At 49.2% G+C, this 25,069-nt stretch overlaps 1 protein-coding gene across 6 annotated transcripts in view; it reads right to left on the bottom strand.

Annotated features, from left to right (window-relative positions):
- The window catches only part of INF2 (inverted formin 2), a 45,541-nt gene extending 22,239 nt beyond the window's left edge, over nucleotides 1–23,302 (bottom strand). For 3 of the 6 annotated variants that reach the window (XM_068947238.1, XM_068947239.1, XM_068947240.1), the window contains exons 1-4: nucleotides 23,188–23,302; nucleotides 2,732–3,140; nucleotides 1,137–1,252; nucleotides 396–555 (exon numbers count right to left, since the gene is read on the bottom strand). In XM_068947238.1, coding sequence (XP_068803339.1) covers nucleotides 396–555; nucleotides 1,137–1,252; nucleotides 2,732–3,125 — 670 coding nt within the window. In that variant the 5' untranslated portion in view covers nucleotides 3,126–3,140; nucleotides 23,188–23,302. Of the gene's footprint in view, nucleotides 1–395; nucleotides 556–1,136; nucleotides 1,253–2,731; nucleotides 3,141–22,914; nucleotides 22,957–23,187 lie in introns of those variants that run through there. The other 3 variants (XM_068947235.1, XM_068947236.1, XM_068947237.1) reach the window with 1 other exon arrangement.
- Nucleotides 23,303–25,069: the final 1,767 nt, after the last annotated feature.

Genomic DNA, 25,069 nt, shown 5'->3' with positions numbered 1-25,069 from the left:
AACTTCTGTGGCAAAACTAAGTGGCTGCAGGGTAAAGAAACCTCATATCCTATTATGAGAATACTGCAGTGTATGGAAATGTGGCCCCATAAGACGGTTGGCTTTAGAAACATACTGAAGACGTTCAAAGAATAGAGTTCTGTTGGGATGCCAGAAGAGATCAAAGTTATGGGAAAGCAGCAAAGAAAGGTTAAATAGATCTGGTTAAAAAAAGGTTGTTTAAGAGAAGAAAAAAAGTCAAAAGCCAAGGGGTATGGCTTTAACAATTGCATAGTTTTGCTCCCCAGCCCTCTTTAATCATCTCATCACTATATTAAAGAATAAAGCCTTAAAACTGCCCTGTCTTTGGCAATCGATTTTCTCTGAGGAAAGTTAGGTGCAACAAATATTCTTACCTATGAACTCGTTTCTGATTTGTGTTCTTGTTCTTAGCTCTTCTTTCCCCAATATTATGGCATTGATAGCACTCAGCAGTGTCACCATGTATGGTACGTTATCTGTATTTGAGAGCTCATTCATTATGACACTGAATCGATACTGCTGGTTCTTCACACTCTGTTAATAACACAAGTGACATTGCTGTTCAGACAGTTCAGAAACTTCTTCCTCTAAATGAAGGCTCTCAAATAGAATTAGCATCTTAAAACCTCTGTTAGTTTATGCTGCTGAGCACAAGACAGGAAGATATGGCTAAAAGCCACATTTCCCAGTGACGGAGCAGTGTCTGGTCAGCAGAGAAAGTCGGTGAAACTCCTCTCAGATCCCGTTACGCTTTCTGACAACAGATGAACAGCCTGCATTTTGGGCCAGTGAAATCCACGGATGTGGCACCTCCTGTTTGGTTAATCTGGTGGCACTCTTCCTGCCAGAAAGGACCTTGTGGTTGGCAGGAAGCTGCCTGTAGACAACTCACAGGGCAGCACTTTGGACTTCTGCTGACACAGAACTGACCAGGCCAAAATTCCTACAAATTGCACCATATAAACCCCTGCCTCTCTTACCAAAATGATGCAAAATGACCTTCATTTCTAGTCCTTTTCTGTGGTACATGGACCTACCTGCATGAATCAGACCCCAAGTGAGTGTTCACATGTACTGTGAGGCAGCAATACCTCCTGCTGCAATCCAACACTTGCCTTGTAATGGTCCAGAGCATCCAAAGCCAAAGTGTGGCCATCCGATGAATAAATGCACAGTGCAGCCAAGAGCTCAAATACTTGCTTTTTGACCATGACATTAGTTGTGTCAAGTGCTGGGGGAAAAAAAACAAAATAAAAAGAAACAATTTATAATGGCAGATTAACGTTCTGAATCTCAGTGTTTTCTGGTATTGGCTTATGACAACGGGTAGAAAAAAGATTTAAGAAGTAGTGCCACAGTGCATGACATATGGGAAAAAATATCCCATTTCACAGCTATCTCATCCCAATCACAATATGTGGTAGTAACTTCTAGTGCGAATAGTGAATGCTAGTTCACTTACTTACCCTACTGGCACTTTGACTGCTGCTTGTAGCTGTTCACCTGCTCCAAGTACTAGTGGAAGCGCTGCCAACAGCAGACAAGATCTCAGCAAACACAGTCACACATTTAATTTCCAGTTTTCAAAGATGGGCATTTTCTAGAATGGCAGATGAACGGCTGCCATTTTCTCCAATTAATGAGTCTTATTTTTAGCGCAGAAGCACCCAGTATGCCTGTCAAATAGGCCAGTTGTTCTAACCAGGCCTCATGTATTTCCTTTTCTTCCACTACTGTTTCTCTGTGAGCCCTAGGAAGTATGGGGGAGTGGATTAGACTGTCTTACTTTTCTTTTATTATTGTACAAAGAAGTCAGATTACTCAAAAACGCAGGGTGTCCCCCTATTTTTCACAGTACAAAAATGCCAGTTTTATATTTCATGCTGGTTAAGAAAATACAGGGTGGAGAGAAAAGAAGAGGATTTTAAAACTGAAGGGGGAACAAGTCAGCTTTCAGCCTGGAGGCATTTTAAAGAAATATTAAAAAGGGTTTCTAAGATCACAGCTGTGATCTCAGCTTCATAGAATAACACAGAAGTTTTCCTCCTGGCCTCACCGTAAAGTGCTGTGCAAGTAAGTCCTAGAAGCTACCCTGACAACTTTGCTCCCTAACGAGGAGCCAAGCGAATGGCAGGAGAAAGCAAGTGGCATTGTCTGCAATTTTATAGATGGGAACAGACTGAGCAGCAGAGAGAATGGGCTCTCTTGAGTCTAAGATTCAAGTGCCAGACTCCTTCCTCCTTATGGGCTGCAAGTCTGCAAGCCCTCTGAATTTCTCTTTCTCTCTGCCCTTGGGCCTGACAAAAACTAAACGGCAAATGTCTGCTGACAAGCCGAAAGCTGAGACTGGACTTCTCATGCCCACGTAAGGCTCAGGCACGGTTTATCCTAACTCCTTGGGGAGCTAAGACGACATTTGCGTGGAAGTGAGCCCACCTGCATAGCAGAGAGTAGCAAGGCAACGTAATTTCAAAGCAGCATTATTTTAAAGAGGAAAACAATCCGTGTTATTAATTAGTTGTGATTAACAACTTGCAGGAAGCCTAGTAACACCTCTGGATATATAAAAAGTGACGGAATAGTTGGACAACTGAAAGACACGTCTGTGAAGTACATCCAGTACTCGGTGGGAGGATAAGCAGCAGAACCTTTTCCTGCAAAGCCTCCCCCTGCCTTGTGTGGCAGGTGAAACAAGAAGACGTCTTCTTACCTTGGAAGAGTTTTCTGACATAGCCCTCATTGCTGACAATGTATTCGATCCCTTTGTGGGAGTTCATCACTGCTCGCACACAATTAATGCAGGTGAGCTGAAGCAAGGCGTCAGAAATCCTGGCCACCCCTCGTCCAGATAGCCTGTCCAGGGCCTCCAAGAGGAGGTCGAGCCCACAGAGCTCCAGGAACTGGACCATCCAAGTGTCGTCGCTGTTCTCCAGCCGCTTTTTCAGCCCGGAGTAGTTCACCACGGAAGGCATTTGTAGGAGGCGGATGCACAGCTCTGGTTCTGCATTTTCCAGGTTGGCCTCTGTCTGGTCTGTCTCCTGGGGCCCGAGTTTCTCCTTCAGGGCAGCCCATTTTTTGTGGGCACCTTCCTTTTTGATGGACATCGTAAACAATTTATCCTGAAAGCAGAAGAAAAGACAAAATGAGAATTTTTTTTTGATTGATCACCACCAAAACCAGTGGTGGTTTTCCTCCCAGTGACCAGGATTTAAACCATAACTGCAGCAGGCCTCTTCTTAGGCCAGCTCTCATGGATGCAGGGAACACACTGGAACCAGTCCTTTGTCGAGAAACTAAATATATTCCCCACTTAACCACGCGCATTACTTCCAGGTCCTGAAAACTCTGTAGACAGACTCTTAGCACGTCTACGCCAGCAAATACAGCTTTAAAAGTAGCCAATTTACACAAGTCAATAGCCACTGCCTATTTTCATGCAGTGAAAGAACGAGGTTGCAAGTGGCATTATCAGCTCTGAACTCCTTATGCCCATTTAACCTCTCTAAAATCTCACTACACTGGTGAGGTTGTGCAGTTTTTAAGTGTCTGTAGTGGGATGAAGTCATTTTGACCAAATCTTGCTCATAAGAGCATCTGATTACTGTGTCATTTTCTGCTTTTGCTTCTTTTGACGGATATGGAAGTTAATTTCATAGCACTCACTTCATCTTTTCCTATCTGCTCTAAAAGCAAATATGTTTGCAAAATGTGGTGCTTGTATGTGATAATGTGAGAGCCCAACAGGTTGCAAGTGGAGGAACTGCAGCGGGAGGCTATATATAAATAGCAGTTCATTTGGTCAAAGACGGCGAACATCTTTTTCAAGGCCCACCTCCCTGGAGAACATGATCTGCCTCAGCCATTCTGCTCACAGCAATGAGTGTGAGCGGCTGATGCCCCACAGAGAAATATCAAAACCAAGTTAAATTAACCCTGGGTGAGAAGCTTTATGCTTGAGGCAGGTTCTTCATTTTCAGACCTGCAGTAATCAAGATACAGAATGTAAGTGCCTTTCACGTATTTTAAGCAACCATTTCAAATCCCAGGTGCTCTGCTGTCCTATGCAAGCAGGATAACTCCAGCACCTGCCTCCCTGGTCCCCGAGCCACATGCCAAACAGCAGCACCGGACCCCGTGATGGCTCGTGTGTCCCCAGCCAGGCGCTATTGCCACCTCCCCTCCCTGCCACGCTGCTGCGACCCTCCTGTACGCTGGGCTGAGGAGCCCCCACGGAGGTCAGGAGCACCCGGGAGCCAGCTGGCCTCTGTAACAGCCATCGGTGGGCTAACATGGGAAGACTCCTCTCCCGCCCTGTCCCCTGGCGGCCACCTCTCGGCCACAGGACTCAGCTCAGTCAGCCCAAGGCTTCCCCACAGACATCGCCTATCTCTCCTCTTTTCGCCACCCCTTTTGCAAAGAGCGGAGAACAGAACGGCTTCGCAGCACTGGACAAACCGGTCATGGCAGGGACAGTGATGAGGTGCTGGTATTCCCCGTCCTACTGCTCACCTGCCTCTGCTATAGGTAAAACCTCCAGGCAGACAAGTCTGGCCGAGTGGTGGCGAAGCCATACCAAATCTCCAACTCCTGTGACTTCATTACATTTAACACTAGTTGGGGGTTTCCCTTAAAACCCCAGCTCTAGAATCAAGGGATTATAGGAGAAGCTTGCTTTCCCTTATGCACTCCAGCACTAGTGTTTCGAGCCCCGCAGAGTGTAGGGAACGGCCTGAAAATCCAGACTGAAGCTCTCTGAAAGGTTTATTTGCCAGAAGGCCAAGAAAAAGGACCAATCATTTACAACTACTCGGAATAAACTTCTTACTCTAAAACCTTCCTTGTGATTTTTACTGAGGATCGAAGTGCTCTGAGAGGTCCTGACTGCTTTCCTACAACAGAGCCCCAGGCCCCAGGTACTGGCTGAGGTTTTCTGGCTCACCACACAGTCTCATTTCAGTTGTCACTCCTCTGGCAATCTCCAGATGAAAAGTTTGTGTAATAATTCGTGGTAAACATTTAGGGCATGATATTATGGGTCTAAACATGTCTCTTGGAAGGATGCAAAGTGCAGGGAAGGGGCTATTCTGAACAGTTAGACTATTTAGCCCCTGGGGAAAGGTGACAGGTGAAACGTGTTGCCAAGGGCACTCAAATCACAGCTCAGGGCATTAAAGGCTGTGTTGAGTAAGGGTCAGAGAGGTGGTAAAGTTAGAGGGATATAGTCACAGAAAATGCTAATATGCTCTTAGAGAGCTGCAGAGAAAACCTTTTGCAGCGTTTCCCTTTGCTTCAAAGGGGAAAGAAGTTCTTGGCCAAGAGCCCAGTTGTGCACTGTTTTGTTAATTGAAAAAAAGACAGATGGTCATGATTGAAAAACGTGAAGTTGTGAATATACCATTGGAGAACAGATCGAACAGCTTAAAAATAATAAAAAAGGACCATATTAAAAAAAAAATCTGACCACAGTACAGGCCAGAGTTTCTAAACTTCATCACAACTATCAGAAACCCAGGGACCTTACTCACTCTCGGCAAAAGTTCTGTTGGAGTTAATGCCCCCCATCCCAGTTGCTCCTCTGTCTCCAAGCCCAGGACTTTGGGTTTGGCACAAAGCAAAGCAAAGCAATGCTCCCTCCCCAGCACAGGGAGGTGTGCTGCTCCCACCATCACAGCCCTGGGGTCGTGGCGGCGTCCCACAGCTCTTGCCTTAGCAAATTTACAGTCAGAGGGCTAAAAAGCTGTGGTCAAATCCTGCCCCATATTATGCATCCAGCCCAGTGATAGGGTTTAGTGTCTGCGGGTTCGAGGCACAAACCACAGCACTGGCTTCGCGGGGAGGAGATGTGGTGAAATTCTCCTGGGGAGGAATAAGAAGAAGGGAATGTGCGTGCCGCGTATCCCATGGCATTTGTGAGAAAGCAGAAAACGAGTCTTCCTCCTTCACTCACAGAGGAGCTGGGTCTCCACAGCCCTGGGGAGGTGGCAGCAGGGCACACGAGGACCACGTGGGGCCGAGCTCAGGGCCGCAGGGGACAGCGTGGGAACCAGCACCCATGGGTGGTGCAGAGCAGACCCTGCACTGCTCAGCACAGAGCTGGTCGGATCTGGGACCACCGGGCTACGTCAGAGTTGGTAAATAGTCTGGGGCCAACCTGGTGCCAGCAGAGCACCATGTCTCTGTAGCATCCTGCCTTCTCCAAAGACCCTGGACCTCTCAGCCTCCTGCTAGTGAAGGTACTGGAGAACTGACTGTCCTGGATATTGTACCCCTGTGCAGCGAATGGGTACAAAGCCACGTGCTTGCACAGCGGGCTGAGCCTGGGCGCTTGGCTCTGCCCCAGCCCTGACTCACAGGGTGGGACTTGTCCCTCCTCTCTGCTCCGGCATAAGTGAGCCTCTTTGCTCTCCCCAAAGCGAAAGTGCTCACCAAGTCGAGAATTTGGTTTCCTGCAAGTCCAGGCTGCTGGTTTTAACCCTGTTTGTGCCTGGAGGAGGCGCTTCCTCATCCAGCCCCGTGAAAAGGGCTGCACAAATGGCCCTGGGCCCAGGAAGGCACAGCCGGCTCACGACCCTCTGGGTGGCCACTGCCCCGGCCGAGGTTCGGGCCATTCAGCAGAGGGGCTGCACAAGCAGCTGCTTTCTGCGAGCTCTCGCGCTCTTTCAGTCTAACTTATTTTCACACCCAGTAAATCACTCTGTTATTTGCATATGACTAAACCTTCCTTATCAAACTTGATAACATAGTGGGTTGGCTTTTTTTCCCCTGGGTATGCAAATATTCTGTTGTATGCAATATCAGTTACAGAAAGTCAAAGAGGTTGTAATAGCATTATTGCCCTTCAGTTCAGTCGCTTTCTAAAAATGAAGCTAAGCCAATGCAACGGGAGACAGGAAATTATGATACAGCATCCTGTTTACCAGCGTATTTGTTCTAAATTATCCCTTCCTCCCCACCTGCTCTGTACAGATGTGAAATGATGAGAAACAAACCCAGACAGGTACATCTCGAAGCAGTAATGGCTTGTGGTTATGCACCAAGCTGAACAAATTTGATTGATTAAATATCCTCTCCCACAGAGAGCGTACTCCTTCTGTAGGGAAGAAAAAAGATTGCTAATGTATTTGATCGTAAAAAAGGAATAAAATAAACAGGAGCAGTACTATACAAATGGAAAGGAAATAAATATGGAGGAGAGCATGGTACAATTCTGCAGATGGTGAGATAAATCTGTTTACAAACACAGATATGAGTGATGTATTACGAGTGCAGCATCTTTCCATATTTTCCATGAAGCATAGTGTGGCAAATCCACTCAGATACATCCTTAAAGGGCCGGTAGTTTTGCGTTTTATCTCTGACCACAAGGGCTTATTAGCAGGTAAATGGTCTAACCGGTGTGAGACATATCGGAGATTAAAATGGCATGCATCTATTTTCCTGTCTCAGCGAGGCAATTTAGCACTATGCTGGATGAAAAAAGGGAAGTCCACTGACAAAAGAAACCTGGCCCTACACTTAAAGGGCTGCATACTTCTCGCCTTCGCATCCAGCCGGGCTTGCAGCGCCCATGGCCTGCCCCTTGGATAAGCTGCAGGGCTTCAGGGTAAGTGCTGCTGCCGTTTCCTAGGGCTCTGGGACATGTCCTCGTGGTGCATCCAAATGGCCTGCAGTGGGGACACTCGCAGGTCACAGCATCCACTGTGATGAATGCAACGCTCTTCTCATCTCGCTTCTTGTCCCCCCCTAAGTCTGATGGAGACTGGTACCTAAAGAAGCATCAATGCAAAAATATTGTGGAGTAGCCCAATTTAAAGAGATTCCCTTGGGAAACATAAGGTCATCAAAAATGCTTGTTCTCTTGCACCCAAGCAATATCGTGGTTCCTAGTGCCAACTTTCTGGAGCAGTGGGCCTGCCAAGCTGTGATGCTTCCTGCATCCATCCAAGCCAGGTCTTTCAACTTTCCTTTTCCTTTCTCTCTGAACACAAGGTGCTTCCCTGCAGTTTTCTGTGCCCCGCTGTCCTCAAAGCAAAAGCCAGCTCCTATGGAGATGACATCCACAGGAGACAAATAAGGGCATGTCAATACTTCTTCCAACCTGTGAAGTGTGCAGCCCAGAGCTGTACAGCACAGCATTCAGTCTAAATTATTGCATGCCTCTAGGATGGCATGCGTCACAGCAAGGACCTGGAAAGACAGGTGAAAGGGCACCTCTTACCAGCTAAGTATAATTGGGTGCAGCGAAAATGGAGATAATAAGTTCCTGGGCACTGCCATTCTGATTTATGGGGCCAGATCCTGAATCTCGAGGGACCATAGCCCCCCCCCCCGCCCCATGTCTGTGCTGCAGGAGAGGGGATACCACGGGACCAGCAGCTCCCTGCAGCTCTTTGAGAGGCCTGATGAGCTGAGTGGACCCTGAGCCCGCGTGCTGCCTTCCCGGCTTCGTGGCCCTCCGCTTCTCCCAACAAGGCTGTCGCTGCACGCTGTCGGCCCCAAAGCAAAGCTTTTTTGCTGCTCAGTCCCTCCCTCCCTTCTGCGCCTGTTTATGGCATTCAGGAGGCTGTTCTGCTTGGATGAGTGCTAATGATAGGTTTTGCTTCTGGGTAGTTCCAGTTTTTACTCTGACACAGGGAATAGGCAGAGCCTTTGTATTTTGAAACACGTCAGACTACTCAGTCACTAAAAAGGAACAACGTTGTGCCTTTGTGCTGTCCAAAAGCACTTCAAGAAGCCTGACGGGTTTGTTCTTCCTCTTCTTTTGCTTTCATTTGGACAACTGTGATCTCCAGCGCAGCATCTGAACAGCTCGCATACATACAGACTAATGAAATCATCCTCCCACGCACTGAAGGAAGGGAGAGGATTTTAGAAACCAATCCGACCCCTTGGTGTGGGACCATCGGTGCTGCTGCAATTGAGACGCACAGGCAAAAGCATGGTTGGCCCAACAGACTAGAGCAAAGTCAGCCGAGTCCCAGGCCCGGCACTCTGACCACTGCTCCCTCCTTCTTCTTTTGCCGTGACCTCAGCCGCCTTCAGAGCTAGGTATTCCTCACCCCTAGCTGCAACAGAGGCAAGGATTGGCGATTTATGATTAAAAAAAATTAAAAGGTCTTGGAACGAGTGCCAAATCAATCTTGTTTGCCAATACTGAAGAAGCTGAAAAAGTCTCCGGCAGGCTACGCTTTGTTTCGGCATTGCCTGCTTGCGAGACAAATGACAGCTCTCAAAAACCAGCCTGTGCCAGTGACGTTCTTAAAGCAAAGGCAGCGCTTTAACGTGACAGGTAACGTTTGTCCTTTGCAGAGCGGGGAGCGCTAACACGAACTACCCTGCAGCAGCCTGCTCGGAGCTGCACCGTCCACGCGCCGGCTGACGACAGCACCAGGGGCCTGGTAACGGCTTCCTCTGCCAGCAAACTTCCAGAAAAGGGCTTTCAGTTCATAACAATAAATAAATAAATAAATAAGAGCATGGCCATACTGATATAAATGTATATGCATTATCGCAGTATAGCTTATTCTTGTAAAAAAAAAAAAAAAAATGAAGAGGAGCATGTTGCACTGCATCAGTCCCATTCACTGCTATTCGGCTGCTGTGCGCCACCACTGCTGCTTCTCGCCTGCGCAGGAGCAAGCTACGCTGTCGTGTGCTATTTTATACAAGGGATAAATACGTCCATTCAAAATGTATTGGTAATGATGGGGTTAAAGCAGGATTAACTACAGAGGTAAAACTAATCACCATGTCTTCTTCCTCCCCACTAAACACACAAGTAAATAAATCCTTGGGCTGCTACAGGAACCATATACAGATCAAGCTAAAGGGAGACACTTAAGGATGTTTATGTTAGGACCTTCAATGACATCTAAAGCCCTTATTTATATTTAAAGGTTACACCAGCTTAACTTTAAATGGGTTTTAAAAACACACTTAGTTACAACAGTAACACTGTCTGAGGACAGTCAATAACCAATTTGCCTTAACCCAGTAAGCTAGGTTTAAATCAAATCGATGCTGCAGTCAGACCTTCACTCTGGAAACGGTGATTGCCGCCCCAGGAAAAATGGCGGGAAGGAACATGTGGGTCTTCCCTCTCCGTTTCAGTGCAAAATCAGCCAAATTATAGAGCTTCCCACGGCGAAGGCAAGCCCTGTGGCAGTCCCCGCGTGCCACCTGGGTCCGGAGGAACCAACCGCTCTGCCCTGCGCGCCGCCGGCAGAGGCAGCCCCTCCAGGTACCCAGCCGTAACTGCTTTATGCCATTTGGCATATCAAGATGCAACTCTTTGATGGTGATTCGGCGGTCACGTGAAGAGCAGAAATTACCTGTTACCCAGCAACATGCAAAGTGCCGTAGTAACTTTCTAAGATTCTCATAGATCCTTCTCAGTGGGAAGCTGTCACGCAAACAGATACTGTGAAAGCCAAAAAGCTGCTTTCATTGCCTTAAAGAAAAAAAAAAAAGGCCAAAACAAAACAAAAAAACCCCACCTCCACAGGCTGCCAAGAGGACAAAGAAAACGGGCAGAGGAACAAATTCCTACTTCGGAGCTGAAGCCAAATTATCCTCATCGCTCTCGCGCGGAAGGATCCTTTGAAAGGAGCGGTGCCAACTTTCACTTCCCAGCCCAGCTCGTTCTCTCCCTCTGCGCCAAGCAACCTTCAGCCAGCCCGGTCTAAATCTTCGAACGTGTCTGCAAACCGCGCGGGGTAGGAAGGCTCAACGAGATGCCAGTGTGGAAGATGATGCAAATATCAGTCTTCCAGCAAGCGCCTTTTCCCTAGCCTCCAGGAAAGGCATTTGCCCGCCATTCGTCACCCCCTCCCCACTCACCCAGCTTGGTCACTCGCCTGGCGACGGGAAGGCTCAGATCAGGGAACTGATCTGGCAAAGAAAAGAAAAGAAAGAAAGAAAAAAAAGAGAGAGAGAGAGGAAGAAGGGGGTAGGACGGCGAAGCGGTGGCGGGGGGGCGCAGGCAGCTGCGGCAGCCCCTTGCATCAGCCGTGCTGGGTTTGCTGGCGCCAACGCTCCGCGCCGCCGGGGCTGCGGACCCAGAGGTGTTTCAAACGCCAAAAGGACGAGAATTGCTGAAAATTATGAGGTAAGCCTACCCCCTGCCTTGGCGGCCGGGAGCGGAGGGTCACGGCAAGCCTCGGCGGCGCAGGCGAGGGCCCCGCGGCCGGGAGCGCGCCTCTGGGCACCCGGCTCCGCAGCGGCGCCCCAAGGGTCCCGTGGGCTCCAGCCCAGCCCGGCTCTCGTGGGCCAGGCAGATGCTGAAGATTTTACAAGCTCTTTTTCACACAAAACGCCTCTATGCCTTTCTGGTAGAGGTTTCCACACGTAAACGAGTGTGTGAACCACAGCTGCAAAAACGCAGCCAGTCATCCTCGCGGGAGGTGTCAGCCCAAAGCCAGTGATTATTAAATGGTGACTATTTCAACACTGCCCACTTTAGGGGAGGCCTCCTCCTCAGCTCATGACAGCGGCTGGACTTCAAATCCTACTTCTTTCTTACTCCACGAGGCCGCTAATCTGAACTGAACGGCACAGACCAAAAGTTGGAGCTCTCAGTAAGAATCTCCCTGCCTTAATGGGGAAACTCAAGAGTGGTGCACGTGAGCAGAGCTCCACCGACTCCCATCATGCTAGAGGTATGCTGCTTTGCTTGCCCTTCAGTCCAGATCAGCTTGCTTTTAAAAGAAGAACTTGCCCACGCGCTTTTTAACCAAGTTTCGCTGTAACAGCGCAGCGTTCAGGGAAGTGACTCGGCGCAGTCCTCCATCCGGTCGTAGGAAGCCGTCCGAGCATCTGCTTGCACAATCCAAGATAAACATTAATTCATGATGGCTTTTACATGAATTTCGCTTTGTTACGTGCACTGCTAAGCATAATCCACGAGTCCTAAGAATCAGATTAGCTACTAATATTCGGAGGAGTAGACTGAGGCTCACAGTAGGTTTGGGGGAAGGAAAAAAAAAAAAAAGGCAAGAAAAAGAGTTCCTGCAAAGAAAGGATTGTTGATGTTGCAAATTCCAGTCCTCTCAAACTCAGGAAGAGATTTAAAGGGCTATCAGCTCCCATCACCTTTCGTTTGAACCCGAATCTGTGAGAGAGGCCAGAAACATTTGTGCTCTTAGAAAGGCTGTATCTTCTGCCACATTAGGAAAAAAAAAAAGCAGAAACAAAGAAGCCAAGCTGAAAAGCTGAACTACAGCTCCAGGGCTGCAGCTTCCCTTTGCAGGCCCCCCGGCACACGAGCAGAAGCGGCAATGGGCAGAGGCCGGGCTCGGAGCCTGCTTCCCGCTTCCCACTCATGCATCGGCTGCGCTGCTTCCAGGTGCTTCCAGCCCTGCCAGAGCAGCTGGGCCTGCTGGCAGGCTGCGCTCGGCGGCAAGCCACCCCGCGCGGCGCCAACGCCGCTCTCGGCGCGGGTTCGGCGCGGCGACCGAGCGACGCTGCTCCGCGAACGCACCTTGCTCCTCCCTGCCCACCGCTGCCCCCAGCCGCGGTGGGGAGACGCAACCATCTCTCATCGCGGCAAGGAGAGACCGTTTCCGTACGCGAGGATCTGAACCACGTCGCCCCTGGCTGCCCTCAGCACTGGGGTGGAAACGCAACTGGACTTCCTCCTACCAAAGGTTTTTGGTAGTGGGCAGTCTGGAGACTTATCTCCCAGGTGAGGGCTGAGTGCTGTCCTGGGAGCAAAGGTTTGCACCGAAACACCTCAAACTGCAATGACGCGGGGAGGTAAGGGACTAAATCCTTTCACGGATCCATGTCTCCACCAGTGAGGTTCTATCAGAGACACTGCTTTCGGGCTGCACAGAGAGGGCTAAAATGGTTTTCCCCCAACAAATTAGCATCCGTGTTACCCCAGTTTTCTAGCACATGATTCTGTGGCCCTCCGAACAGTAACTACATTAAAACTGGATGGATTAAATCAAGAATTAATAAATAAATTAGAAATAAATATGCCCAATTTGCCTTTAGGAATTAGATTATTCTTAATTATAACAATCAGTATCCTCTTGCTAGTCTATGTTTACGTGACAAATCAGCTCCTGTGCCCATGGTTCTTCCTGCAAGTCGAGTCTCCAGGATTTTAGAAACGGGATGCCCAGCTCATTTCTGCCTGGCAGAGACAGATGCCAGCCGGAGCCTGCTGCGATGGCAGCGCTCGCTGAAGGTGATCCTGGCTCGAGCTTCTCATCCTCTGTTAAATATGGGCGCAGTCAGTGTTCAAGAGTTACAAAGCGGGTCTGGCAGTGTGAAGACATACAAACTCGGGGAGAGAGCCCGACCTCCCCGCTGCTCAGGAGGAAGCAGCCTTACGCTGTCCTTCGGGGAAGGCAGGAAACTCCACAAGAGCTGCCGGGGAAGCAGATGGGGTGTGACAGGGATGACTCTTCCCAGGCGTTACAGGGCTGAAGAACAAAGTGAAATCAGCTGGCTCGCTCCTTGCTGTGCAACTGGTGACATCTGAGCACCTTCAGGAAGTCATGGGAGCAAAACAGGGAGCTGCAAAGCTGGCCAATCTCTTCCTAAATTTCTCTGCTCTCCTTGGAGATAGAGGAGGAGATTTTACCTATGCAATGTTTTTGACTGCCCTCCAGCCCACTTTTCCCAAACTAGCTGTCTGGTTGCTGTTGTGCTAAATACATTCACTTTAGAGGATGCTATAAGGGGAAAAAAAAAAAAAAGAAAGAAAACCCCCAAACCCGCTGAAGTAGTCTTTATCTGATGGATACTGCAGATAACGAAAATAAAGGACTTTGCTAGTGCTGTGCATGCACGCTTCCTGGAACTGCTCTGTACTTAATGGGATAGATCTGCGTTACACATCTAAAACTTCAGCCTTACAGCTCTTTTACTAGGAAGTTGCTGCCCCAAAAAAACATCCTGTTTTGGGGAAGGTGCTTCCAGCCAAGGAGAATGCTCCATTAGCAGTGGGAAACTCTGTACTTTGTTGGCGCACAAGCTCACGCTTTCTGCAGAAGATCCAAACGGCATCAGCAGTTCCACGTGGAGCAAAGGGCACAAACCTATTCCCAGGTTTCTAAAAAATATGCACGTTCACACTGGCTATCAGAGGCTAAGTAAAGAGGCTGATATTTATTCAGCTTATTTATTTTGCTTATCACACCCCTGCTAAGGTTGCAGGGGAACCACTTAGGAAGAGCCGAGATTAAGGCTGCCTGGACAACTGCAACGCTGTTCCCGGTGCGCGCCTGTGCACCGTGATACGGCCTCCACGCAGTTTTCCACCGTAACACCGTTGCACTCAGTGCACAAGCGGCAGGAATATTCCTGTGTTTGCACAGCTCCCTGCCTGGGTCCCTGCCCCATTCACCGCCCAAACCGACCGTGGGGAAGACAAAATTATTTGGTGGCGAGGTTTTCCAGGTGCTCTTCTCCGCGGACCTACGGATGAACTAACTAGCTTCCACGCCTTCCACGACTGAGGCGGTGATATTATGCCCAATTACAAAAGTGAAGCTGGGAAAAGAAAGAAAAAAAAAAAATTGGTCACCAATTTGGGGTGCCTCAGATCTGATTTTTCGCGGGGCTTTGTTTCCACCAGCGCGGGCCGCGCTCAGAGGCAGGTCCCAGCGCCCACGCACTACGGCAGTGCACGCGCCCCTCGCCCGGCGCAGCGGAGCCGCGGGCGCTCACGCAACGAGCCCGTGCCGGCGGTTCGGCTCCAGCGAGCAGCCCGGCATCGTGCAGAAGCGGCGGCCGAGGCTACAACACCGATTTGGGGCAAGGCTCAATTGCCCGAGGTAGAAAATTGCCCGTTTTCTGCCTGCAGGCTGTTCTCTCCCTCCCTGCACACAACTGCATTTCTGCAGCAGGTGAAAAGCAACGCGGCTGTGTAATCGGCAGTGAAAAGATGGATTCAGGGTTGCAAAGGCACTTCCCCAGCGCTGAGGTTTTACTGTGCACTCGCAGCACTTTCTCTTCTCGGAGGGCTTCTGGTGGTCCTTCTTCAGCTTGGGGAAAAAGTGCCAACCTGGCATTTTTGGCAGCCCAGTAGATACCCACACCAGTTCTTCACAGCTTAAAGAAGGGCCCATGCCACGGCCCATCCCTTCTTCCCCCTCCGGGGGTTCCCCTTTTTGGGGAAAAACTGGCAGGAGCACAGACCTTTTTTGAGCCCTGCCCCGCGGGGAGACACGCAGACAGGTCGCGCGAAGGTTTTAGCTCTACTCCTGCTGCGCACGCGCAGACCCTCCGCACTCGCAGAGGGACGCGGGTCTTCAGGGAACCGCTCCTCCCTAAAAACGGGTGCAAAGCAAGAGATCTTTTACAGAGGAGAGACCTGTACGTGCCGCTAAGCCAGAGAGCTACTCAGATTCGTTTGAGGACATCTCTGCTGCGAAGGGTTACGGAGACACCAGAGTACGCGAACGGTGCTTATGGAAGCCGTGTTTTTTTCCAGGATCAAACAGGCTGCAGACGCGCCTGCCTCCTACGAGATTTGCTTTTCCATTTCGGCACCTGATGAATCACTGTGGCCGCTATCTTACCTAGCGAACGGCCACAGCTGCAAACATCCTGAGCGTTTCTGTTCAGATAAGACTGATCACAGCCACGATTCCTAACGACGCAGGCAAAGGGCATACTGGACTACGCACGCACTAAGGAGATCAGAGCCTTTCTCTCTGCCACATGCTTTACCGCGAGCTCCTTTGTGTATGGACATTACTGAGAGTGACCGGAGAACTCGCTCAGTTGCTAATTCAAAAGCTATGCATTTCAGCTGTTTAAAATAAATTCTTGCACAGAGTAGGAGCCCGGCTTAGTGCTATTTCAAAACTAATCCACTCCTAAATTCCTTTCAGATTATTTCCTCTACCGCTGAGTGAAAAAGTTTGAGGACACTTTAGAGTTAGCTTAAAATGCAGTAACTCTAGCACGTTGACTAGCTTAACCCTTTACTTTGCCACACTGCTTGCAGCAGTTGTTCTGAGAGGACAATAAAACGGTCACTCCTAGAAATTCTCCTTCCAGATTTAACCCACGGTCTTGCAATTAGCGGGAAGGGGTTGTAAAAATGGTCCAGCCATCAGAAGGCTTGTGAGGAAATAATCTCATGCTGCAGGGAGAATGGCACTGCTAAAGATAGTTTTCATTTACATACAAGGTATCTTAATAATAACACTTCGATCTCCTTTAAGTACTTCCTACGCAATAATTTAAATCAACAAGTAGTTGATACTGGTTTTTTTTCTTTGCAAAGAAATTGGTTGTTAGTCATATCCTCAACTACTATAAATTTGCATAGCTCCGGTGGAGCCCAAAGAGCTGCGCTGCTTTACAGCAGCCGAGCACGTAGCTCTCACCACTCTTCAACAGAAAGATCGCTGAACTCACCCAATGTATACATATAAAATGTTACCCTAACGTTAGTTGTATAAGTGACTCATCTCTACGCTTATGGCTTGCTCCAACACTGGCTTGCAAGTGTTACCATAACAGTGGCTTGGGAATAGCAGGCTTGTAAAACAGTTTACCTTTGTGATAGTCCTTCCCCTCTGGCTTTCTTACAGATAAGTGGAGGCCACACTTAGGGCTTGGTTGCAGTTGTATATTCAATGCAACTCCAGTAATGGAAATAGCAAAAACCAGAATTTATCCCTAGGCTTAGAAAAGAAGCCTCAGGACTGAGTAAATACAAAATAACTCATGAAAATTGGACAGCTTGTTCTGAAATTTGGAACCACAGCCCATTAGTGCATAAACAAATGAACGGAGCCAAGGAGGCTGGAAAGCAGCCTTCAGAAGAAGAAACGGAGCAATTCAGTCAGGCTTCGTATACACGCTACTGAGTGCTACGTCGTCACGATGTAAAGCAAATGGAAGACAGTTGTAACAAATACCAGGGAACAAAAATCTCTGTCTCCCAGTTCACCTTCATGGCAGGTTCAAGTTCGCAACCTTTATCATAGAAGTCCAGACAAGTTAAGGAATGCTTCACAAATTGCAGAGCCCACTGCTGAAGTGCTGGGTAAATATGGCAACCCACATTTTTTTTCCTCCCTACAAACTTTTTTGCTCCAGCTAAAAGCACATTTATTTTACGGCACTGCGGGTGCAGCTGAAAGTTAAGCAGACCAACTCTAAAGGACTTTTTTTTTTTTTTTTAAATGGCAGAAGTAATTAATCTGCTTCAGGGAATGAATCAGCCATTTCTGAGCTAGAAATGCACAAAGGAGGAGACTGTGGAAGTTTCCCGGGGTGGCAGGGAGGATCGCTCACCCATCAGCCCACCAGGAGGCAGCGGCCCAGGGTTCGCAGTTGTGCTGAGCAAAGGGGGCAAAACCTCGGAGTCGGACCCCAGCAGCTGAGGGGCCATCCGATACATCTCAACGCAGGAACGAGATCCGCCTCGGGCAGTAATGCAGCTGCCATGGACGAGCCACTTCACACGCAGGTGTGAAATGAAAAGCGAGGAAGTGAAAGTTCTTATCCATAAAGACATGATCTGAGAGACCAAGTATAAAAAGCTGAGCCTGGGGTTGGACGTATCGTGAGAAATATCTTGCTGGAAATCTCTTCGTGCAAAGATACCTAATTTGCCATAGCTGGGTTTCCTGTTGGGCTGCGGGAAAAAGTAAAACCACTGTTTACAAAAAGAGGCTACCTCATACTACAAAAGCTTATATCTCCACCCTGGGCTGGGCTCTGTCACAAAATAACGCTAACGCTTACCTCGTTTTTTTGCGGGGAAGGCTATGAAATGACTTAACAGAAAAGCACGCCAGGCAGGATGGATGAGGAGGAGACAGTTTTCAGATAGGGGAAACCAGCACAACATAAGAAGCACAGAGATAGCTGCTTTATTAAAATAATGCAATTTAACTGACGTAGAGCGGAGCGTAACAAAGTTATTCCCCAGCTCCATCAAGACAACAGACCTGCTCGTCGAAGTTTAAAAAAAAAGAAAATCACCTTCTTTCACTGCCTTGGACAGCAGCGAGGGGTGCTGCCCTGCCTCCTCGCTGCTCATGTTGCGAGGGGGCGAGAACGGAGCAGATGCTGCTTCTCCCCGAACACAGGGACCATAACCTCCCCGGTCCTAAGGCAGGCTGTGCAAGGCCGGAGGAGAGGTTCTTCTCCCCCTGCTTTCTCGGAGCTATGCAAGGGCAAAATTGTGAATATTTTCCATTTTAAATAAGAAATAAATTTAGAGCTTTTATGGTTGCAGGGTGCCTCCCTTCCCACACTTGCCTGGAGCCATCTCACTTCACTCCAAATTCCTATGCTGTTAAACTATGACTCAGCTCTCCCAGCTTGAAACACGGAGGCAGATGATGTCCCGAGGTGGCAGGAAGCACCGAACCTCCGTCCTGTTGTGCCTGCTGCCATTAGCAGTGTCCTGCTCCGACTTCAGCATTAGCCATCAGCTCGGGAAGAGCAGAGCAACAGAAGGCTTTGTAAGTTGGATTTTCGGAGAAGTCAGTGCCATCGAACCTGCAGGTATTCTGTGAGCCGCTACTCAACCTAGCGATTGGAATTTCCCGCATGTCCCTTTCAGGACCATCCTGCTAGCACAAAGAGTTGGCCAAGGACACCTGAACAAAATACTCTAATGCAGCTGCACAGCAAAGAGCAAATTCTTCTTCCGCCCTTAAGGGTTCCTCCAAATTAATATCATATACACTTTAGCCAAAGCAAAATAATGGGTCACTTCCCATAAATGGGAAGTCAATGCAACATAGCACCACCTGGTGACATCTACTATAGCCATACCAAGCCAAATATTGCGGTGGCCCTACCGGCTCCAAAATTTGGCGGCTCCTTCTTTTTTTTTTTAAATGGACAGTACTGGAATAATGTCCCTTCCAAAGGAAGCTGTTACTTTTAGGGTAGTGAAAACATTTTGCAATGGACTGAGTGACTTCAGTCTTGGGACAGGGTTTCATCCACTGTGTCCTGGTTCTCCTTTTGGCTTCGCCAGGTATCCTGTATCAGCTCAGTAGCTTTCCCAGAGAGCCTTGAAGTACGCCATGAAATGCTACAGAGGCTTTTGTAAACGTTATTGCTTGCTTAGGATTTTCATTGATCTGTGCTTTCAGCATTTCCCACACTTTGAAATGTCAACTCAGGTATCAAACTGCTAGAAACAGCTGAATCTGGGCACAATACCGATTAGTTACATCAAAGAGAAAAATCTTTGTACTGCTAAACACAGGCCCTTTCTCTAAGCTTTCTGCAGATGTGAAAGGCTATGTTGACAAAATTGCAACAAATGTTCGCTTGCCACCTTAGACAATCAATTACTTTCAACTGCAGCAACTCTTGTACATCACTTGCTATGACTCAGGGGCTCATGAATTCCACACACCCTCTTCCTATTTGTATCTACATTCAATTCCATAAAATTGGCTCCTTGTCTACCACTGACGACATCTGGTAGCAATTACAAGGCTTGTCTGCTGCTCACTGGTTATTTTTTCCTAGGAAAAAAGAACCAGGCGAGACACGGCCTTGACTACAATTCTTAGCTGCGTGGAAAAGTCACACAAACGTAGCAACCCCATTTTTGAAATATTCCTTTGTTGCTCTTCATTTATAAACCCACAGCACACCTCCAAATCTGGAACAACTGGAATGCTGTGACAAAACCCACACCTAAACTCCTACCAGAACCACTAGCAAGATGCCACCATCTATTAAAAGGGACAAAGCCAAGAATCAAGAACCGACATAACTTTTCAACTTTTCTTGATTTGATCTTAGCACAGTGGTTGGATCCTTACAGCATGGAACCCGAGAGCTTTCCATATAATTAAATACAGAATCGTTTGCCTGTTCTGTTGCAGTACTTTGCTCTTTCGGTGCTTCTTCTAGTGACTTTGGGATGAAGGCAGCCTCAGCAGCACAACACTTAACAAGCATCTGTATGATAAACTGCTGCACATGCAATGCTGAGAAACACTAAAATAATACTGAGTTTGGTGGATAATACCAAAAGGATAATATTCTCGGTCAGAATTGCCTAGTCATTCTAGCACCATTGCTCTGAGTGTTATCAGGAGGGCCTCGCCTCCTCCGGCACTGAGCATGAGGGATATCAGACTGCAAAGCTGCGGCTAGCTTCTGCAAAGTATTTAGCTTATTTTCACCATGTCAGATAAAAACCAATGTACAATTTTAATAAATGGAACAGGGATAAGTGCTTGCGATGGTTTGTTTGCATGTACCAATTGCGGTATTTTGTACCAGGCAGAGGTGGATTTGTTTAGTGCCACTGTGCGATCCTCTGAATTGACTCTGTTGATGCAGTGGGTGGTACTTCCTCTGACTCAGTATTGATAGACCTGATTGCAAGTATTAAGAGCAAGGATACCAAGCTGGGAGTTAAATCTGAGATCAGATATTAGCACTGAATTTGTTTGAAGTTCCCCCGACTGTTTAAGGCCTATGAGCACTGTTCACTGCCTAATCTATTCCATTGTGTTCCTCTCTACTGCTGAATTACTCCCATCTTCTACTCATGACTGGTTACAGTACAATGCTGGGATTAAAAATCCCTCATCAATAGAAAAATCGTAGCAGAAAAACTAATTGAAGAAATGGAAGTAAATGGGGAGGGAGGAGGAACAAAATGCAACGTAGCTCGTTTTGATAAAAGCAATCTTCCACTCAAGTCACTCTGGGACTGAAAGGGGTGAGTTCAGCTTTACGGGTTTGACTAAAGCATTAGAAACAGCCACTTGATACACAACCCACAGTGAAACAGGGAGTTAAGCCACAGGAGACGAAAACTTATAATGAATTGGGTACAGATTTAAAAGGTCCCATGGAAGGGGCAAGTCTGAGTTTGGTCGGGCTCACTACTGCAAGGGAGTGACACCGCCTCCTACTTAACCTCTCTCTCCGGGACACTCTCATAGAAAGAAGTGCACGAGTAAGAGAGAGTTGGGAGAAGATCTCAACCCAGAGCACGGAGATATGCTGTAAAAATGGGATTAATATGAAAGGTGGAGTAAGATCAGATGTGGCAGCACAAAATGAACCTCTGACACCTGGAGGTGAACAGCCTGAGCTCTGGGGGTACTGCGAGCGCACTAGCGCCAAGCTTGGCAGAGAAGACGATTCCTGTTTCCTATCTGATCACAGGACGGGAGGAGCCTGCGAGGGAGGTAAATTGCAGTGCCAACTAGGTGAGGTATTTACTTCTAGGTGAGGTGTCCGAGCATGAGTGTCACTGTCTAAGGCACTGGGCAGACCTCCAACGCTTGGAGCTCTGCTCACCCACGAGGAATTCGGAGCTCAGCAAGCCCAGAACAGCACTGCCAGGGGATCAGCCAGAGCTGGAGCCTGCTTTACAAAAGCAGGCTACAAGTTTTAGCTTGCTTGGCATTGCACAGCGAAGAGAATTCAACTATTATTTCTATACAGATAAGAGTGAAAAGTGCCAGACTGGGAGAACTAAACAATCATACTCTAAAGCATAAAGTGAGAGAAAGCTGTATTGGTAGAAATTTTATAACTGTCAGCTCAGCGAGGTTCTGAAACCTCCCCTTCGCAGGAAGGAGACTGGGAACAAGTGAAGTACAATGGTGTGCAATAAGGCGTAATATCATACAGTGCCTGGATTTGCTGGCTTGCGACGTCCCTTCCTGTCCCACATTCATGTGATCTTTTACAACATGATCTTGGGCACTGCTTGCATTTTTGAAGCAAAATTCTTGGACAGCAGCCTAGAATGGCACTATTAACTTATAACGAAACCAAAAAAAAAAAAAATCGCGTATGCTCAGAGCTTCCTGCACCCCTCCTTCCTCTCCCCCTCCTCCAAGTTTCGGCAGCTGCCTCTCCTTTATGTAGAAGAAAAACAAGCTTAAATAGATTGCAGAGAAATGAGATTATTGGCCAGACAGCTCAAACTGTGAGCAAGTTCAGTAGACCAATTTCAGCTTGACCGTAACTCTGCTGACTCTAACTTTTCTTTTTAACTGGCTTAGGCCAGAAGTTTCTGTGCAGAGTACCAGGGAGTCTGATGCGCTTCACAGCCAGTAATGCGTTTACTCAGAGAGGCTCCTCAGTCTTAGGAACCTGAGGAAAATGAGATGCAATTCACTGTGCTGACCTGGTACTGGGAAGGAGGACCACGAACACCATTTTGGGGTGTTTCTGCCAAGATCAATGTATTCAAGTACTCCTCCATTTCTCCCAAGCTCTGGAACTCGGCTTAGTTGCCACTGTTGCAAGACGCTACTTCAGCATTGCAGAGCTATTGAGTAATAGGGAGATGAGGAGTCACAGAAGTACGGAAGAAAATCCTGGCAGAATTTGGGAGGCCTTGACTGAACGCTATTGGACAAGAGAATCTTTCAAAACAAAAGTCTAAAACTGGCCCAGCCCCGGGATCAGACACAGCTGCTGCAGGCGATGTGCTAGTAGCCACACTGTCACAAAAAGACCACATCCCACCTACACATCATATTGTCACCCCTATACATCACATCCCACCTATACATTGTATTATTGCACCTGCAGTACCAGACCATATCCCACCTATACAGCATATTGTCACACCTCCAGTCCGGACCATGTCTCACCTATACAGCATATTATCACACCTCCAATCTGGACCACGTCCCACCTATACAGTACACTGTACCACCTCCAATCTGGACCACGTCCCACCTATACAGTGTATTGTCACACCTCCAGTCCAGACCACATCTCACCTATACAGCATATCGTCACTCCTGCAATCCGGGCCATGTCCCACCTGTACATCACATCATCACACCCGCAACCGGGACCATGTTCCACCTATACATTGCATCGCTGCGCCGGCAATCCAGACCGCGTCCCCCCTATACATCGTACTGTTGCACCCGCGACCCGGTCTGCCGCTTCAGACAGCACCTCCTCGCAACGCCGGCCGAACAACATTTCGCAGAAAACCCGTCCAGCTGCGTGCCGGACGCCAGCGCCGGCGTCTCCCCTCGAGGCACCATCCCCGGCCCCACCAGGCTGCCGCGGGGGCCGCCGCGGGCTGCGCCCCGCCGGGTGCACTTCGCGCCCGGGCTGCCGCCAGGCGCAGCCTTCCTGGCCCCCGCCGGGCCCCCGCAGCGCCCGTCCCCGGGCCCCCCGGGCCCCCCCCTCCGCGGCGGCCCCGCGGCTGCGGCGCGACCTTACCCCGGCTGCCTTCGTGCGGGAGGCAGCGGCCGCCGCGCCGCGCCGCGGGCCAGGATCCTCTGCCGCCGCCGCCGCCGCCGCCGCCGCCGCCGCCGCCGCGCTCGCCGGGCTCTGCCCGCCCGCCGGTGCCGCCCGGTTCCGGGGCGGGGCGGCGGGGCCGGGGCCGGGGCGGTCCGGTCCGGGGCGCCCCGCGGCACCACCCCGTCTCGCCTCGCCTCGCCTCGCCGCTGACCTTCGGCTCCGCTGCGCCCGCCCGGCGCGGCCCCGCAGCCCTCGGGGCGCCGCCGCCCGGCCCTCCTGCCGCGGGGCTGCGCGCTGCCGGCATCACCCAGCGCCCCTCTCTGCCGCTACCGGCATCACCCGCAGGGGGGACCTGAGGCTGCTCGAGGCCCCCGGCCCCTCCGCAGGGTGCTGGCCCCCGGAAGGGCTCCCTGGCTTGCCCCTTCCACTGACACGGTCTGTGCAGTTTCCCCGCATCTCCCGTCGGTATCCTGCAGGCAAATATTCTTCCCTGCTGCCCCAGCCAAAGGCGTTTCGCGGCCTGAGCTGCAGCGCTGCTGTTTGGCTGGTCTAGGGCAGCTACACAGCTGCTCGCTGTGTGAGCATCCTCGGTCTGAGCTCTGGGGTGGCCACGGTGGCTGGCTCACGCTCCTGTCCGGAGGGTTCAAGCAGGGCTTGAATCCCAAAACCCGCGTCCTGGGGCCGAGAGGTGCGTGGGGAAATCGTGAAACCTGGGCACAGACTGTCCCGGAGGTCAGAGATCCAATGCAACTGGACCCTAGTCTGGGGACCCTATGCCCTGGTCTGCTGTTTGCCAGCAACTTAAGTGCTTCAGTTTCTACATCTGCAAAGAGGGGAGAGAGATGTCTTTGCCTTCTGGAACATAGTCCAGATCTACAGATAAAGAGTGAAGTGGTGAAGCTAAGCCTACGTGTTATCAGTCATATGGGAGAGTCTGGTGGAAAAGTTTATTTCCCTTCATGGGACAGGAGTGGTGTCTCCTGCAGGCACCGGGGGAACCTGACTTGGTTCTGGTTTCAAGCAAAGAGCCAGTGATCAGCACTGGGCTTTGCAGCCTGGAGTGAAAACCTGGCAGGAGAAATCAGGCTTGGGGAGAGGGGGACAGCTGAGGTAAAAGCCATGATAAAGTGTTTTGCAAAGGGCTGCTGCAAGCTGATGAGAGCCAAGCCTTAGACCTTCCAGTTCGATCGCATGAGACTAGAGGGTAGTTCCAGGGTAGGAACACAGCACTGAGCATCTTGGAGACTTCAGACAATGAGACTTGAGATTTTACTGTTTTCTCATAAAATACTTGTTTGTTTCTAGTAGGAGAAGAGGGAAAGGAAAGAAGACTGCATCTCTCAGGGACTGCAGTCAGCCAGCATAGCTCTTTTGTTATTCTTTTATTCAAAATAAATGTTTCTAAAATGGTATCTTATCCAATTCCCAAGTGGATACCCAATTTGTTACAGAGATCTACGCAGCAGAAAAAAAATGGATGTGTCCCCTGGAATTTTCCTCTGAGGATTTAAACTTGATTTTGAAGCAGTTATTTGTTAGGAAATATTGTTTAGGAAATATTGTCTTTTGCTGCTGCTGCTGTTCTCGGTTTTGCCTTTTCCCCTTCTCTGTGTGTTTTTGCCACTTTGTTGTCTGAAGGGGAACAGAGAACCCAAATCTTTCATATTCAAGTCCATTTTTCTTCTCCTTTGCCTTTGTCTGTTATCTTTCTGAGATTGTCTTATACATCAGCGGGGCTGGCCATGTGAAAAGCAGGCAAGGACACCTTGCTCCATGGTGTGATGGGCATGCTCTTGGCTTCCCCGTCACATGCACTTCCTCATGCATAAGCCCATTTCAGGCCTTTTCAGTGTCAGGCCTG

The sequence above is a fragment of the Struthio camelus genome, chromosome 5 (assembly GCF_040807025.1).
Source record: "Struthio camelus isolate bStrCam1 chromosome 5, bStrCam1.hap1, whole genome shotgun sequence".
Classification (NCBI taxonomy): domain Eukaryota; kingdom Metazoa; phylum Chordata; class Aves; order Struthioniformes; family Struthionidae; genus Struthio; species Struthio camelus.
Note: the sequence above shows the minus strand (reverse complement) of the source record. Positions and strands in the feature narration are given on the sequence as shown.